The sequence below is a fragment of the Benincasa hispida genome, chromosome 10, assembly GCF_027475165.1.
Source record: "Benincasa hispida cultivar pf3 chromosome 10, pf3_genome.v1.1, whole genome shotgun sequence".
Lineage (NCBI taxonomy): Eukaryota > Viridiplantae > Streptophyta > Magnoliopsida > Cucurbitales > Cucurbitaceae > Benincasa > Benincasa hispida.
In genome coordinates, this window is record NC_143487.1 from 40,666,494 (window position 1) to 40,686,136 (window position 19,643).

Below are 19,643 nucleotides of genomic sequence, written 5' to 3' on the forward strand. Positions count from 1 at the left end.
TGCAAAAGAGAAAAACAATTTTGCATCCCATCGCATATGCAACTAAAACATTAAACCCTACTCAGACAAATTATACCACTACAGAGAATGAACTCCTGGTGGTAATTTTTGTGTTGGAAAAATTTCGGGCATATCTATTGGGAACAAAGGTACTCATCCATACTAATCACTCAGTGATAAAATACTTAATGACAAAGAAGGACGCATAACCGAGGTTGATTAGATGGGTTCTCCTCCTTCAAGAATTTGATATAGAAATAATTGACCGAAAGGGGACAGAGAATCAAGTTACGAATCACTTGTCTAGACTAGAAAATCCTGAGGTTGACCGCAATGAGTCTGAGGTGAGTGTCGTATTCCCGGATGAGCAGTTGTTCCACATAGAAGAATTGCCCTGGTATGTAGACATAGTCAATTGTATGTTTTGCGAGCAATTTCCAAAAAATTACACCTACCACCAATAGAAGAAGCTCAAGCATGAATGTAGACATTACTATTAGGATGAGTCGAATCTGTATAAAAGAGGTGCAAACCAGATTTTTCGATTATGCGTACCAAATGCTGCTCAACACCGCATATTATCACAATGCCATGACTCACCATATGGAGGGCACTTTGGAAGGTAGTGCACCGCAGCCAAAGTTTTGTAAAGTGGATTCTTTTGGCCTACATTGTTCAAGGATGCGGCTGACTACGTAATGAAGTGTGATCGGTGCCAACGCACAGGTAAGATTTCTTGGAAACATGCAATGCCAATGAACACTATCTTGGAGCTTGAATTATTCAATGTATGAGGGATTGATTTCATGGAACCATTCCCTCATTTGAATGGTAAACACTATATTTTATTAGTCGTCGATTATATCTCCAAGTGGGTAGAGGCAATAGCATGCGCCTCAAGTGATGTGGCGGTAGTCTCTCAGTTCCTGAAGAAAAATATTTTCACTTGTTTTGGCACTCCTCATGCCATTATAAGTGATGAAGGATCCCACTTTGTCAGTCGCAATATCAAGGAGTTGCTGCACAAATACAACATCTTCCACAAAGTGGCCACCGCATACCATCCGCAAACGAATGGTCAGGCTGAAGTGTACAATCAAGGAATTAAGTTGACACTTGAGAATGTAGTAAGGCCTTCAGGAAAGGATTGGGCAACGAAGCTTGACGATGCATTTTTGGCATACCGAACTACATTTAAAACACCAATAGGTATGTCCCCGTATGCGTTGGTATTTGGTAAGGCATGTCATTTGCCTTTGGAGCTGGAATATAAGGCACTATGGGTGGTAAAGAAGCCGAATTCTGATTTAAAGAAAGCATGAGAAGCGCAAAAAATGCAATTGGTTGAGGTAGAAGAATGGAGGATTAACACATAGAAAAATGCAAAAATTTACAAGCAGTGCACCAAGCACTGGCATGACAAACACATATGCAGTAAGAACCTCCATGTCGGGAAAAAGGTTTTACTCTTCAACTCAAGACTGTAACTCTTCCCGGGAAAATTAAAATAACGCTCGTCCGGACATTTAAGGTTAATGGACAGCGAGTCAAGGCATATTGCGGAAGTGATTTCCAGCCAGAAACAGCCTCTGTAAAGTTGAAAAACCCGAACTACCCCTTACTTGATTCTTGAACTCTTATTCCTTTATCACTTTTACTATCATTTACCTATCTGTATCTTACTCATCTTCTCTAAAAAAGAAAAAAAAAATTGTTGTTTTGTTTAAATCATTTGACCCTCTCTTTGTTTGTTTACAACGATTAAGGCATAAGATTGTGGAGATGCTACACGAAGCAGCAAATTATCTCACTCCATCATCTCAATCCAACGAAGAGAGATCGCCGCAAAGATGGATGCGTCAATACACAATGCGGGCGACAACGCAAATTTGGGGGTGTATTATTCCTTATCTTTATTTCAAATTTTGTGCTATAACGTTGCGTTTTAGTTTTAAAAGTTTTATCACCGCATCCTCTTTGATCACTGCAATCATTTGACAGAGATAAATTTAGTAGGTTACTGCATAATGTCTCTTTGTCAAGTATGATTTCAATGATGAAAAATATGCTTCTATTTCTTTCGTATATACTAGAGTCAACTTAATCTTAAGATAGTCACCTTGTAAAATATTTCTAGAAGTTAGGGGTTTGCTAGCTTTCTTTCAAACTCTCTTTATGAAGCCTTCTAAGAACATTGCATGACTTATTTTAATCTTTCGGCAATGAGGACATTGCCACATTTTACATTTGGAGGTGAGGTATTTACTTCCAACCTTGCTATTTTGGAAAAACAAAAAATTGAGAATAACAACTCCACTATCAATGCAATGGGAAACCCATGTTAATAAGAGTTAAGTTGTGAAAGGTACTTACCCGTAGTTGGATGTCTGCATGACAAACGTGGGGGCAAGCCAAAACGAAAGTAAGTCACCAGGATCAACGCATAAATAAATGACCGTAACTCCACTGCCAAATAGGTATGAGTTTAGTCTGAGAAAGAGTGCATTGCTTGTAGTTGGATGTCCGCATGAAACCCGTGGGGGCAAGCCAAAACGAAGGCAAGGCACTTGGATTAGCGCAAGGTTAGAAAAAAATATCAATGAAGAAAATTTTTATGCAAGGATAAAATCATTTGACACCCCGATAGAAAATTTTCCTTTTAAAATAAATTATGCGATGTTCTGGAATTTAGTAAAGTCCTTTTGAAGGTAAGCTTGCAGTCCCTAAGTCATAGAAATATTTTAAGAAGAGACTTGAATAAGACTTAAGGAAATTCTGGTATATAGGATTTGAACGAAGTATTCTTGATAAATCTAAGAGAAGAACATTGCAGTTGACTTGCTAAAGGAATCTTTAGCTTATGCTTGAGGGCAAGCATTGTTTAAATTTGGGGGTGTGATAACGGGCAAAAATGCACGTTATCATAGTGCTAAGTTCTTAAACAATGTTGGATTGCGTTGATGAAATATGTTAAGTTGCGTCCATTAAGCATCAATTTCATAATATTATGGTCGCATGCGTTCATCGCATTAGAACAGTTGATTTTGTATTTTTCTACAGAATATGCGTTAACGCAATGCAAGAATTGCGATCATAGGAAATCATTGGTCGAGCACAACTTCACCGTAAGGCTTTATGATGATTGTGTTCACAAACATTCGCCCGAGAAGGATCGGTGCAACTTGGACAACGCAACATGGTGGGCACATATGGGTAAAAGGCTAATTAAGCGTGATTGGACAGAAAGCTGATGAAAGTCGAATCCGAATTAAGTTGACAGCTTATAACAGGCACAAAGTACATTTAGCTTTTCGATAACAAATATTTGGCGCATCAATCAGGAATTAAAGTCGTCCCATCTATACAATCATGAGAGAGAAGCCGCTGTTCACCTTGGATGTCTATAAATACCAAGGGCAGCCTTCAGAAAAGGGGTTGGCAAGTTGATCAGTTCACCATTCTTTAGTTCGAAGTTCATACATTCGTCAGGCGGACGCGAAGGAGGAAGTTGTGCCAGCACATCGTTCCAGTAAGCTCGAGAGAGCGCCAGAATCTTCAAGGAAAGAGAGAGGGCCAACGCCTACGGATGCAGGAACATCTTTAGAACCGAATAGAGATTGTAGTGTAAAAGCCTCGGTAGCAAGGAATTGCTACTAGGCTCTCTACCTTTAACTTCCATTGTCATTTTGTACTCAACTCATTTATAAAAATGGAATTTCCTTCTCTATATCTGTTCACTCTCTGTTATTCACGCATGAGTAGCTAAACCAGTTGAATGGGTTGAGAAGCATTTAGCTAGCACAATTAGGGAATCTTCATTCTTTGCGATTATCTTGTATTATGTATGCTTCATTCGTCCAATAGAGATACTCGAGAGGGTAGTTTAAGGACAGGATCTAGACTTGGGAAGGTCAGGTTAGAATATATACTTGGAAGAGCCAGATTAGAACGCATAAACAAGAGATAGGAGCTTAGGAATGAGCACTATTTGTTATCAACGCATCGCATGCATCCTAGAGATAGGATATGATTGTATACGGTCACCTTGCTTTTATGCATTTTGCATCATCACATAGGACAAGAGTAGAGACTTAGGGATAAGCTGTATGGATATTTTGCATTCAACACATGCGTCCTAGACTTAGGAGCATCGCATTTTCATTGGAAAATGACTTGCTGTGCATGGTTGTAACATGATCGCATAGTCTGATGCATTCCCAAGAAACGCTAGCTAAAGATCTTCTCAACCCGTTCATCGCATACTCATTGCATCTATCACGCAACTGGCTTTTCTCAACTCTGTCGCATTTGTTTATTTATTTCTTGTCAACGCAATCAAACAAAAAACCCACAATTTATTTACTTGGTTACTGCAAGGTTTTCATAAAAATTACCAATGCAATCTGTTTTCATGAGTCCCTATGTTCGACCCTGGACATACCAGGAAACTCAGAGGAATTTACACTTGGATTCTGTTGGGGAAACTTGAGTGCACAACGCAATTTCATCAATGCATAGCATCCGCATTTCTACTTCATAAAATCAAGCATCAATAACCCACTGAATATGTACCTCTTTCGTACACCCCACATCAATAACGCCCGTCAATCAACAATAACACCGCTTGCGATCAAGGCCAAGAAAAACTGACCAATGCATCTCTGTCACATTGCGCCCATCAAGACGATTAACGCAATGACGGCGCAATGCAACAGTCGATCCAGAGCTGACTTTCAACCGCATGTGGTAATAAAAATAACACTGCATGCGAACACCTAATCGAAAGATGCAGCTGAGCAACGTAAAAGTGGAGGATTGTGACACGTGTATGCCTAACGGTTGTGCAGATTCGATTGTTTGATTGCATAATAGAAGGAATAATATCCCTCCATCTTCGGAATTTCCATAACAACAAGTGGGGACCACAAGGCCAGAGTCAAAGATCTTCACCTATAAATACCCCATCGAATTCACAAAAAAATATGTTACTTATTACAGGGCTAATTGCTGCTAGTATATTGAGAAGAAAAGGCTGAGTTGAGTGCTAAACTGAAGAAATCCGGGAAGAAGAAGAGACAAGGCCGAGAGGTGAGTCTCAGTGTTCATCTGCCAGATCCCCGCCGCGAAGCTCTTTTACTCAGATCCCTGCTACCGGTTGAGCAAGCCTGAGAGGGAAGCTCATCCTTCCACACGATTCATCCTTACCAGCAAGCGAATCTCCATTCAAAATCGGTGCCAAGACATTAGCGCTATTTGTATATGTTCTATCTCTTTTCATCATTGTAGTTCATCTTCTTTATCTCTTCATTCACACACCATGCATCAGACGCTAAATAAATATATTGAATGTCTTGATTGCTTTCATTATCACTTCTCTGTCTATTTCCGTTCCTCCGTCCACCGCTTTCTCCATGATGTGTTCTTAATCCCATGGTAGTTAATATAAATTAAACAAGTACTTAACCTGAGTTAATGAGATGATTGCGTTTAGCTAAAGCATGCTAGATGGCATTTTCACCTGTGGGAGCAGAAGTGAAGATGCCATTCTGATCTATCGAGAGAGGGTCAGAAGAATACGTTAACTAAAGCAAGTAGTACTTCCAAACATGGAAGCAACCTTGCATTCATTACGTTCGTCTATGTTTCACCACAGACACGTGGGAACGCGGCCGATTACTGAAAGGTGTACGCTAAGGAAAAAACGGAACCGTACTTATAACTTTAATGCAATTAAGGAACTTGCGATGTTTATATTAGTTATCTTTCTTTTCTGTTTCGTACATAAGACTTGTCGTCGCAATACATGATCTTTGTAAAATCTTTACAGCCAACCTTGACCTCAGTATCTTGTATCATGAAGTCTGTATCTTGTACCATCTTAGCTTAGGTTTACTGCACTTTATTTTATTATTGCATTTTACTGCTTTACTTTACTTTAACATATATTTTAAATACTTGTACACAAATACTTTTAAAAGATTGAAAAACCTGTTTGCATGTATTATAAACATAACGCAATAACCTCAAACAGTCCCTGTGTTTGACCTCGGATCACACCGAGAAACTTGAGGTGGAATTATACTTGGTTCCAATGTAAGGAAACTTGTGACAACGCACAAAGTACTACAAGAACCTTCAGGAATAACGCATATCTAGAAGTAGTATTGCATGAATTGAGTCAAGTCAGGTAATTATTGCATATCAATAGGTTTGAACCGTGCGTGCATTGTATAGCATAAAATCCATGTCATCACAATCTTCCTTGAAGAACTATCACCATCACCGCCAGAGAAGAAGACTCGGGAGAGGAACTTCTCCATCGTGCATGACAGAGCACAAAATCAATTCTATGTTAGACCAATGGGAAACAAGAAACGGGTACTGGAGATCATCATCTTCTTCTATTCATCCATTTACTTCATTTCTTATTTTCTGCATTTCCATTTCTACACATTTTATTTTTCTCATGACATTATAACGAACTCCTTTCTCTCTTCATATATATATCAGGACTTTATCTATTTCATCTTCTATTTCTATCGCTTTTGTTTATTTTTTAATGAGAAGCTAAATCATTAGTGAGTTGGAATGAGTTGATCTTCATACCAATGAGTTTAATGATGAGCAACTATTCATTTGGTTTAATAAGTTTTTAAATCCAACTCTTTATTTCATTTAATCGATTGCATCAAGTGGTAGTAATCAGCTACTCGAGAGAGTAAGTGATAGTGGATCTTATTAACCTGAGTAAATGATGTGTTTAGAGATAAAACACATCCTTAAGTTCCAAGTAACCTAAGCATGCATCATAGAAATATGATTTATGTGGCTAACTCACTGAGAACTGGAGTTCTTAAAGGTTGTGAACATGAACACGAGTTTGTTATTGGGTTTAAAGGTTCGAGAGTTGCTAATCCCAACTAAATTTTTTTCATTGTTTTTCTCTCAATCTATTGTTGTATTGTGCGTCCACCCTTCATATCCTTCACCGTCAAATTCTCATTATTTTAATTGTTTTTAGATTATGACTTACACAACAACGAGCACCATATTATTTGATAAATACATCCATGCGTTTATAATTAAAAAGTCATCAACTGAATTTGTTCTTCATTTAATAAATATCTCCATGTGCGACCTCAGTCCTCACCGAGACTACCTCCTAATCGGTTTATACTTGGGCTTGTTAGGGAAACCTTGTATGATTTTTAGAGATTTTTATTACATTAACTGAACACAGTTGAGCACACAAACAGATAGCAAATACCTAACAATAAGAATGACACCTAGAACACCACCCTATAACTGGTAGAATAAATTTTTGAACAGGAAGATGTCATCAAGGTCTAAGCAATCGAATTTGCCATTAAAGAAAAAAATAATTGATTATTTTAGCTTTATGAAAAAATCAGTAGTGATTCAACAAAAATCACTAAGAAAAGAACAATAAGTTATAAGCTATCTAGAGATTACACAAAATCTACCCATACAACTTTTAAAAACTAGGGCAAGAAACTAAAACGTCAACAAACAATAGCTACATAGAGCATCACAACAGCCATTCAAACACTTGCACAAATGAATATTTGATGGAAAGCTCCAAAATTGAATACTTACGAGAAGAATGTAGACACATCAGATAACATCTAGCACATTCAACATTCACAAAATATGTCCAATATTATCCAAAAACAGACATTTAGCACATAACAAATCAGACAACATCTTTATCTTCAAAACCATTCATCCATGAAAACCAAAGTCTAAGAATAGAGCGAGCTTAAAAATAAAAATAAAAAGAAGATACTCCAATCATAATTAAGTTCAACAATTTGCAGAATCTCCAAATTGATGCTTGAAAAATCAATTCATTAACCAACGTTGAGAAGCTTGGCAATCGGTGTAACAACTTCTCTTTCATTCCAAATCATACATAATGGAATACGACAATGGGAAATTGCAATGCAGCTGAAAAACGTAAAAGTAAGAATGAGTTTTTAGTGAACTAATTACAAAATAGTGATATAAACAAGAGAAATATGTGTAAGAAGTTAAGCTAGATACATAATGGATAATACATTTCTAGATACATTTCCAAATACATGAATTTCTATTTCTAGATATTTCTAGATACATATAATCGTTTACGTACATGAATGATATGTATACATGTACTTCATTTATTTTGTATCTCTTAGGAAACATCTCTTATGTACTATATATAGGGTTCATTTCCCTCCTTTGTAATCAATTGAAGGAAGACAATCAAATCAATAGAAGAAAATTGAGTTTCAAGGGAACAATATTATTCTCTTATGTGTTTTTGAGTTTTGTAAGAGAACAAGTTTGTGAGATTTGAATCTTAGAGCGAGCTCATCAACGCTTCCAACAAAGTGGTATCAAGGAATAAGGTTGAAAGAAGTCATTCAACAACATTTGAAGCCTCAACTTCCACATTTGGATGGAAAAAATTATAGAGTGTGAAGTCAACAAATGAATTATGGATTTCAAGATCTTTGGGATATTGTTGATAGAAGATATTTGAAGCCTAAAGATGAAAATGGTCTCTCACAAGAACAACAACTCAATGAGTTGAGAGAGACTAGAAAGAAAGATAAAAAAAAAAGGCATTAATTTTTATCTACCAAGCTGTAGATGAAAATATTTTTGAAAGGATATTAGGTGTCTCGATTGCTAACGCGGTATGGGATACATTGCAGAATTTATACAAATGAGAAGAAATAGAAAAATTAGTATGATTGCAGACACTTGGAGCTGAATTTGATACCATTGAAATGAAAGATGCTAAAACTATTGAAAAAAATTTCCACTATCTTCTCTTAATTGTTAATCAATCAAGATCAAATGGAGAAGCAATTGAAGATCAGAGAGTAGTTGAAAATATCCTTAGAAGCATGACAAGAAGGCATGACCATATTGTTGTTGCAATTGAAGAATCCAAAGACTTGTCTACTCTCTCCATTGATAGCTTAATGAGATCTCTTCAATCCCACGAGCTCAAATTGAAGTTCTTTGATTCTACTCCTTCACAAGAAGCTTTTCATATACAAACTTGTTCCAGAGGGATATCAGGTGGAAAGAGAGGTGGATGTGATGATAGAGAAAATGGATGGTCCAACGACTTAAAAAATTATGAGTTTGAGAATAGAGACAATCAAACTTCTTCAAATAGAGGAAGGGGGAGAAGTTCGAGTAGAGGAAGAAACAAAAGTGGAGGTTATGGAGATTTTTCTCACATACAATATTTCAATTGTAGACGTTATGGGTATTTTCAAGCAAACTGTTGGTCCAAGAAGTCTAATTCAAATCAAGCTCAAACCACACTAATGCATAAGCAGAAGGATAATGATCTAGGTATTCTCTTTGTCACATTCAATATCCAAGAAACAAGCACTAGAGATATATGGTATCTTGATAGTGTTTGTAGTAACCATAAGACTATAAAAAAGGATATTATTATATCTTTAGATGAGTCTCATCAAAATGAAGTAAAAACTGGTGACAATAAGAAGTTCGAAGTAAAAAGAAAAGGAGATATCCTTGTCCAAGAAAGAATCTAACAAAAAGAATCACTAATGTTTATTATGTTTCAGGGCTCAAACACAATCTTTTAAGTGTTGGTCAGCTTCTACTCAAAGGACATGATGTTATCTTTAAAGTAGAATATGCGAGATCAGAACCAATAATGGAGGTCTCATAACGACGGTTCGTATGACTCGTAGCAACATGTTTCCAAATGAAAATGTACTATGAGATTCTTGTATATTTTGAGACTTTAGTAAAAGACACTTCATGACTTTGGCATTGTCGATATGGGCACCTAAGTTTTGGCACTTTCTCTCATATGTGCAAGAATATATGGTGAGAGGAATGCAAAATATTTAAAACGAAGATCAACTTTGTGAACTATGTATTTTCGGAAAGCATCATCGAAATTTATTTCCGACAAGAAGTTCTTGGATAGCATCAAAGCGTCTAGAGCTTGTCTATATAGACTTATGTGGACCCATGAGAACTACTACATATAGAGGTAATCATTATTTTCTCACATTTATCAGTGATTATAGTCGAAAAAATGGATTTATCTTCTAAAAAAAGCTCTACTTTTGAATGATTCAAGACATTAAACGCAATGGTTGAAAATGAAAGTAACTTGAGATTGAAAATATTGCATTCGAATCGTGGAGGAGAATATTTCATTTTTGCAGATTTCTTGAAGAAAAATGGAATCAAGCATCAAAAGACTGTTCAAAAAACTGCTCAACAAAATCGAGTTTCAGAGAGAAAAAAAAAAAAGAATAATAATGGAGCTTGCAAGAAGTATGTTGAAGGCTAAGAAACTTCTTGGTCAATTTTTGGGAGATGTAGTAATTTGTGAAGTTTATCTCTTAAATCGAGCCTCAACTAAAAGTGTGCAAGGTATTACTCCTTAAGAAGCATGAAGTGGATTAAACTCAAATGTTAGTCACCTAAAAGTACTTGGGTGTATTGCTTACTCTCGTATTTCAGATGACAAAAGAGGTAAACTAGAGTATTAATCAGAAAAGTGCATTTTTTTTTTTTTGTGTATAGTGAGAACTCCAAGGTTTATAGATTATAGACCCATGTGAGTAAGAACGTTATTATTTGTCGAGATGTCAAGTTTAATGAAGTATAATTGTGGAAATGGGATGCAAATGAAGATCAAAATCCATTACTAGTTGACATGCATGGCAAAGAAGATGCTCGAGACTTCGAGCTTGATGAGACTCCACCATGGCTTTATCTTCAATTTCACACTCCATGAGTGATGAAGAAACTACTCTAAGGAAGACAATAAGTATTCATGATATCTATAGTACTTCAAGAAGAATGTTGGATGATGAGCATGTTGATTTTTCTTTATTTACAGATATTGATCCTATATACTCTGAGGAGGCAATTTAAAATGAAAAATGAAAAGATGCAATAGATAAAGAGATTGATGCAATCATAAGAAATGAGACATAGGAGTTAGTCAAACTACCGGAAAATAGAAAACCGGAGTCAAATGGTTCTATAGAACAAAGTTGAAGCAACATGGAGATATCAAGAAATACAAGGTAATGCTCGTCGTGAAAGGGTACAGACAAAAGTGTGGTGTAGATTATGAAGAAGTTTTTGCAGCTGTGACTCGCTTGGAGATTGTTCAATTGCTTCTAGCCCTTGCAACACAAAATGATTAGAAAGTACATCCAATGGATGTCAAGTCAGTTTTTCTAAATAGATATTTAGAGGACGAAATATATGTTTGAACAACCCCCTTATTATGTGAAGATTGGAGAAGAAAATAAAGTGTGTCGATTGAAGAAAGCATTGTACAGACTAAAGCAAGCACCGAGAGCCTTTTACAATCGTATTGACAATGTTTTTTTAAAGATGGCTTCAAAAGATGTCTATACGAGCATGCTCTCTACACGAAAGAAGATAGAGATGGGAATTTCTTGAACATTTGTCTATATTAACTTTTACGAAAAATTCAACCATGATGATTGAAGATTTCAAAGAGAGCATGAAGAAAGAATTTGAGATGACAAATATGGATTTACTTCATTACTTTCTTTGTATTGATGTTATGAAACGTAATGAATGGATTGCAATTTTCCTAAAGAAGTATACAAGAGATTTATTAGTAAAATTTAAAATGGAGAAAGCTCATCCTACCAGTACTCCTATGGAACTAGACTTGAAACTGAGTAAACGTGATGATATTAAAGCTCTTGATTCCATCATCTATAGAAGTCTTTTTGGGAGTTTAATATATTTAATTATAACTAGACCTGATCTTATGTCCTCTCTAAATTTATGGAGCATATTTATGCATCACCGAAAAGAAGTCATTAGAAAACTGGAAAGAGATTTCTTAGATATATTCTTGGAACTATTGATTATAGAATCCACTATAAGAAGAACATGGATAATGTGCTTGTTGGGGAAGAAAGGTACTACATGCATTAAAGAGTTCTCAAGAGAAAGAGACTCTCCTATTATGTGACAATAAATCATCTATTTCACTTTCAAAGAATCCCATCTTTCATGGAAGAAGTAAACATATAAAGATCAAGTATTATTTGATCAGAGAATTGACCAAAGATGGAGAAGTATGCATGAAGTATTGCAAGACACAAGATCAAGTTGTAGACATATTCACCAAAACATTAAAGAAATACTTGTTATAGAAAATGAAGGAGAAGCTCGGAATCATGGAAGTCTAGCTTAAGGGGGATGTTACAAATTAAGCTAGATACGTAATGGATAATACAATTCTAGATACATTTTCAAATATATGGATTTCTAATTTCTAGATACATGCACCTCTAGATGCATATAATTGTTCAAGTACATGAATGGTACGTATATATGTACTTCATTTATTTTGTATCTTTTACAAAACATCTCTTAATTACTATATAAAGAGTTCATTTCCCTCCTTTGTAATCAAGTGAAGGAAGACAATCAAATAAATAATAATAAAAAAAAAAATTGAGTTTCAAGAGAATAATATTATTCTCTTGTGTGTTCTTGAGTTTTATAAGAGAACAAGTTTCTTTTATTCAAAGTTTGTGAGATTTAGAGTTAATCTTAGAATGGGCTCGTCAACACTTCCAACAATATGTATTTAGTAAAGAAACTGAAATAAAATTACAAAATCTAACTTTAACAATATTTTGAGTAATCATTTTGAAATGATTAAAAATACGTTTCTTAAAAAAAATTCACCACAAGAAAACATGTGTTTTATCATTTATATATATTCAGTTCTACGTATAGTTTTATACTTTCAAACACAATGTTCATATCATGAAACATGATTTAAAATGAATAAAGATATTTATCTATATGGGTTTGTGACATGTAGAGGCCATCAACAGACTTTGTTTTGAAGAGAAGAAAATTGGATTCGCATCAACTCCTAAAAGGATGCAACCAGACTGCCAAAATATGTTAAACTGGTCATCTAAAAAATTTGTATGACAAATATATTAGCAGTCTACCGCAGTCCTTCCATGAACAATTATTTTACTTTTCAAGTTACTAAGAAAATCACCTTTGTAAAAAATTGATTTTGGTTTTAAATGTTCTATATTCTACTGATCATTATTAAAATAAATGAAGAACATATCATTACTATAAGCCATAAATCATTAAAATTTTTATTTTGAATCAAAATGCAATAATGAATTATCAACTTATGAATATTAAATAATTAAAATCCGAAATTCTTAATTTCGTCCAAGTTTAAGTTTTTTTCCTATTGAAAAGTGTTAGGTTTATTAAATTAAAAGAAAAAATTATGAAAATTTTCTTGCAAACATATTTATTACTTTCATGGAAAGAAAGAGACGTGCTATCAATCTCAGTTAGAGAGGAATCCCCTATCTCACATGTTATATCTATAGATATATATATATATATAACTCTAACATATATGTCATCTATTCTGATCTTTTCTCACTAAAATTTATCTTTTAATTTAACAAATATTCTTTTTAACATCTCTCTTTTCCTCAAATATTTCCTAAAACAAAAGAAAACACCTTAGATACATTAGATTGGTTCAAGAAATATTTGAGTTCAACTTTGTTACTCACAAAGTAAATCACTCCTTAGAAGTTTATATTTGAATCAGACACATCCGTGCAACTTTGAACATAATCATCTCATCCTAGACCAGACAACATGTATGAAAACTAAAATTACTATAATAAATCTTTCTAAAATTTCAAACCTTCTTCTCTATATGTTGAGAAGAAATTGTTCTTAATAAATGAAAATATGCATTCTAATTTGGTTATTGAGGCTAAAATTCCATGATAGATATAATATCCCCATAAAAAGAATAAACAATAATAATGTGACACTACTAACAAAAAAAAAAAAAAAAAAAATTTATGGGTGCAAAGTTAATCTCCATTTTCATGTCTCTCATATATTCTATTGAATAACTGCTTTTAAAATTCAAGATTAAGATTGCACCACTTATCTACGTTGATAGACATTTTGAAGGTTTTTCTTTATAAGCAAAAATTTTAAGTGATATTTGGTAATCCAAATAATTTTCTTCCCAAAAGGAATGGATTGAATTAGACCTAAGAATTCCTCCAGAAAAGAAAAAGAAGAAAAATGTGCGAATCTATGATTCAATGTGTCGATCTGTAAAAATAATAACAAATACTTAATAATTAAACGTGAATCATTATTTAATTAAAGTTTCGTTTGAGAATCTTACTTGTGTGATGCAACATCTTTCGTAGATTAAATTAATCTTCACGCTTCTCCTTACTTCCCTTCATCCTAAAAAATTTCAAATAGTATGATTAGAATACAAAGAAAATGATGAAGCTTTGATGTTTAGATAAATAAAATTGGTTCAAGAAATCTTATGATCCTTAATTTAGTGTGTACCTCTTGCGATCTGTGAAAATATGTTGGATAATAACATTTATGTCCCGTGTTGGTGAGATTATAAATTCACTTTCTCCTATCGTCGTGGATTCCAAACTAGCTGTGCTTACCATTCCAACTGAAAATGTCTCCAGTTGATTGCATTGAAATATGTCCAATGTCTCCAAGGATGGAAACTTGAGCATACATTTTCCAGAGTAAAAGCTGAATAGTCTTGGTAAATTATCAAGTCCTAGAAAACGGAGTTTTTTGAAAATAATTTCACCATTTTCTTCATCTGCAACGACTATAGATGTCATTCCTGTACAATCAGATATTTCAATCTTTTCGAGATTTTCCAGATTGTTTGCCACTGAAGAGCTAAACAAATTCACCATTCGATTGCAATTATTGACGATAAGAGTACTCAAGTTTAAGAATGAGAATGACGATGGCACTATGCATTTCAAATTCTCACATCTCCTTACCTCCATATGTTCCAAACTATCCAAACTAACTGTGATGACTTCACTACTTTCTTTCCACACGTGCGTAAGATTAGGAAGATCCCACAAGTATATCTCCTTCAACTTTGCACATCTTTGAACATGATTGTTTGTAGTTAATACTTCATTTTCAAACACGTGTACCAATTGAAGGGCATTTTCGATTTTGAAAGTTCTAATATTGTATAATACTTCACTCACTTCCGATGGTAAACAAACCATGTCGTCCTCCTCACAACCAATCAGTCTAAGACATTCGAGTTGGGGGAATGAGTTCAATTTATGCCAAAAGCCTCTCTTCACTCTCTTCAACCTCAATTCCACATCTCTCATGCTCTGGAGGAATTCAATCTGAAACCAAACAAAGTTTCTAAATTACTATTTTCATCATGCGTATACCAATTGATTTTTATTTTTGAATTCAAACTTGAAATATTAACACATAAACCTATCAATAGTCGTCAATGATGAACTTTTATAAGTAGTTTCAACTTTAAAGGAAACTATTAACTTTCAATGGTTAACATTTAAACCTATAAGTGATAGAAGCCTATTACTAAAAAGTATATAAGTTGATATCTATCGAAATCGTATCAATAATATCATTAATATCATACATTTAATTGATATATATCAAAGTCATATCACTAATATATGGATATTACTCATAGCTTCTATCAATGATAGCTTCTATTAGTAGCTATTACCCATAGTTTCTATAAGTGACTATCACCTATAGCGTTTAACACTGGCTATCAACAATAGACATTCATGAAATGAAAATTTCATTATATAACTTGATACCATTGATACATGGATATCACCTAAGTTCTGTCATCGATATCACTGATATCACATATACCATTGTTATCAGTGATTGCTTCTACCATTGATAATTAACATGCTAGCAGAGATAAATATTGTTATTCCTTTTCACCATCAAATTACATGTTATCATTGATAGCTTCCACCATCGATAACATGCTATTGTGACAACTTTTAGACATCACACTTACACTTTAATTCGAGATTCAATTTTATTAATTAAATTCACTATGTTGGTAGACTTCTATAAGTGACTATCTTATGTCATAATAATAGAAGTCTACAACTTATAGCTATTGATAGATTCTATAAGTTTTAGATTTTTAGTTTGATCTTGAGTATTTACTAATAAATTATTATACATTAGTTGGTAAAAATCTCTAAGTCAGACTTCTATCCCTTACAGAAGTAGTTTGTTGGTGATAAAAGCTTATCATTGATAGATTATAATAGACTTAGTCACAAGTGATATCAATAAGCTATCATTGACAAAAGACTTAGTCTACAAGTGATATCAATAAGCTATCATTGACAAAAGATTATTGCGGATAGATTTCATACTTTTAAAGTCCTATAAAAAGAAAAAAAAAAAAAAAAAACTATGGACCCGTTTGATATCCTTCCCATTTCTCTCTTCTTTTTTTTAAAAAAACAATTAAGCTTTAACAATAGAAAATTATTGTGCATAATCAAAACATGGCTTTGAAACAAGGGAGAGGAAAAGGACGTGACAGATGGGAGAGAGAGGTGAAATTGGGAAGATGGGGCAGAGAGTGGCAAAAATCATGTAATAAGAAAATGAAAATAAAGAAAAATAAATCTCCATCCTGCAACAGTCGAAGGGAAACCCGAATCATGGAACAAATAAAAGGGGCAAGACCCAGAAAATTCAATAGTTTATCGGTCTATATTTTTCATATTTGCAAATCTTTTAAGGATATGTTATATGTTATATTTTCCTTTAAAAAGAATTGGATAAATTCATACCTCTTGTGTGAAAAAAGCTTGGATAATGTCATTTATCCCCTTTGTTGGTGGTATTGAGACTTCATTTTCTCCATGGATCTCGATGGCTTGCAAATTGGGAGTATTTGTTATTCCACATGAAAATGTTTTCATATCATGGCATCTGCTTATCTTCAAGATTTTCAAGACAGGAAGTTTAAGTGTGCATTTTCCAGATTGAAAACAAGCTAGTCTTGGTAAATTATGAAATTCTAGATGACTCAGTCTGTTGAAGACAATTTCACCATTTTCTTCTTCTTCTGTTGCAACTATGGAAGTCATTCCTCTACAATCAGATATTTCAATGGAACTCAAATTCACCAGATTGACACTGAAGAGCTAAACAAATTCATCATTCCATTGCAACCATGAATTTGAAGATCAGTCAAGTTGAAGAATGTAATTGTGGTCGTTTGATTGGTGTTCTTCAAATTTGCATGTCTTTGCGTATCATCATTTCCAAATACCTGTTCCAACTGAAAGCAAGTTTCAATTACCAGATCTTCAACATGGTATAAAACTTCCTTCATTTCTTTTGGGATGGTAATAATTTTATCATCATCTCCATTACCAACCAATGTAAGACTTTGGAGTTTGGGAAATTTTGATATAACCCAGAAGCTCTCATTAGCTGCCTGCTTACATGGCATTTCCAATGTTCTTAAGCTTTGGAACAATACAACCTGAAAAGTACACAAAAAGTTTCTAAACTATTATTTCAATATATATGTACTCATTATTTCAATATATAGGGTATAATATTGAAGATGTTTTACCGCTTCCAACTTGTTTACTTCATCCACAGGAAATATTTCGTTTTGCTCCTCCACTTCTAGATTTTCAATTTGTTCAACATATTTTAGGAAGCTGGAAAAATACTGCTCAGCTGAGGACAATCTGTAACATTGACTCTCTTTAGATTTGTAAATGCCAAAACATGACCAACATCTTTATTCCACACATATTTTAAATTCGGTAGACCGTTTAATTTCAGGGTTGTCAACGGGAGTGGAGCTCCTTTTGTATCGTCAAAACTCGACTTTTTGGTTTCGAATACCATTTCTAATAACATACAATCAAAGATATCCAGTGCTTCTAAAAACACAAGTGATGTCACCATACTCCAAGGAAACATGCATCTCAACTTGTTGCAGTTTTTAATACTTATCTTTCGAAGTTTGCAAAAGGAACTTGCAATCGGCTCATTATTATTCCATAACATCTCAAAACTATTTCCTCCATCAATCCCTAAAATCTCCAAGGTAGGAAATGAAAGCTGCAGTTTTATATTTGTATTTAGGATTGGTTGCATGTCAATAGCAAAAAATAGCAAAACCTAAAATTATTTGAAAATATAAAAAAATTTAAATCAGAGTCCATGTAAAAACTTCAAAACTTCAAGAAGCTAATTAGCCCATCAAAATGATTGAAAATCGATTAGTAATAGGTTATCAAAATTAGAAGTTTATAGATAATAGCCTTGTATTATTGGAGTTTATTAACGTCGATCAAAGTTAAGTTATTAGTATCACTTAACAATAGTAATAAAGAAAACTATTCATTATAATCTTCTTTTAGTACTCAAAACCTTTATTTATAGACTGAACACTACGAGTGATGGAAGTTAATCACTAAGTAGGGGTAATATGACACATTTATAAAACCATAGATTATTTTCTAGGTTTACCATGTCTTAAAATAAAATTGCCATCCACTATAAATTTTTAAAGTAAACACCTTAAAATGTTGATGAAGTGCATTTGATATCCTGACATTTAATGAAAAGGAAAAAAAAAAGGATAAAAGTCGACGGATTTATTATTTCTAACTTTTTTTATTTAGTACAACAATTAAGGAAAGGGGTACCAAACATCTCATCTCTTAGGATGGAAGATCATGTCAATTATTACATAACTACTTATCTCACTTTCATAATTTGTCCTAGGGGCATTTTTGTCTTTTTATGTGTACCCTAAGGTTTCATCTTTTTCTATTTAAACTGTAGCCTCTAGGCATTACTCTAGATCAATTTATTATAATAAAAGTTCTCTACACCGTGGTTTTTTCTCTCTGTATTAGGTTTTCCATATAACAAGTGTGTGCCCTTTTTCTCTTCTCCTTACTTTTCATTACGGTATCAGAGTAAGATGAAACCCTAACCACCATTGAGGAAAACCCAACAGGAGAATCGCAAGGACCATCTGGCACTACGACTACAAAAATAGAAGTTGTCATTGAAACAACCATGGAACAGTATTTTTAGATGATGATGACTCGATTTTAGGAGATGACTGGATCAGCCATTGATAAGCCGCATGGATCAAGCCGAATAGGATAACCGCACGGGTCTTCAATCCCAGTCGCATATGGAGACACCGGAATACCCAGCAGCCATCAGTCGAATACAAGCTTCAAGCATCGGATGATGCGTTTCCTCCAGCGCCAATCCTTGCTATTGCTCAATCATATGCTGCTCCAGACGCACGCGAAGCTCCGACGTTCTACCTAGACGTAGACATGAACCTCCACTCACGAAACTCTAGCCCCTAAACAACTTCAGACGTGCGACTTTAGTCGCGACACTATAGCCGCGAAACAACCTCAGACGTGTGCAAACCTATAGCTCAGTCGCGACGAGATGCCCAGCCGCTCGATCCGCCGGCGTTCGACCCTCCTACCCAGTTGCACACTTTCCATTCGCCGGCGCTTAATCCTCCTGTCAAGCCGTCGGTATTCCTGCCATGAGCCAAGTGAAATTCTCAAGCAAGATTTGATTCCCAAGTTCGTGAGTCAGTGCCAATTCGAGCCACGAGTGTCAATTTCTCAAGCCACGTTTTCAAGCCATCGTCACATATGGCTACCAGACTCGCTCGCAATTCCATC

At 34.4% G+C, this 19,643-nt stretch overlaps 1 protein-coding gene and 1 long non-coding RNA gene across 2 annotated transcripts; both read right to left on the minus strand.

The window, feature by feature from the left end:
- Window positions 1-7,627: 7,627 nt before the first annotated feature.
- Window positions 7,628-14,337, minus strand: LOC150033352 (uncharacterized). Its single transcript, XR_016523826.1, has 2 exons — window positions 14,270-14,337; window positions 7,628-7,968 (listed from the first exon to the last, which is right to left on the minus strand). It is a non-coding gene; the product is annotated as an uncharacterized LOC150033352 (long non-coding RNA).
- Window positions 14,338-14,429: 92 nt separating this feature from the next.
- On the minus strand, window positions 14,430-19,155 carry LOC150033353 (uncharacterized). The gene is made up of 5 exons (XM_090306380.1): window positions 19,137-19,155; window positions 18,894-18,973; window positions 17,228-17,443; window positions 16,743-17,099; window positions 14,430-15,281 (listed from the first exon to the last, which is right to left on the minus strand). Exons 1-5 carry the CDS (start codon window positions 19,153-19,155, stop codon window positions 14,430-14,432), a joined length of 1,524 nt encoding a protein of 507 aa, XP_090162506.1.
- Between the last annotated feature and the right edge of the window lie 488 nt (window positions 19,156-19,643).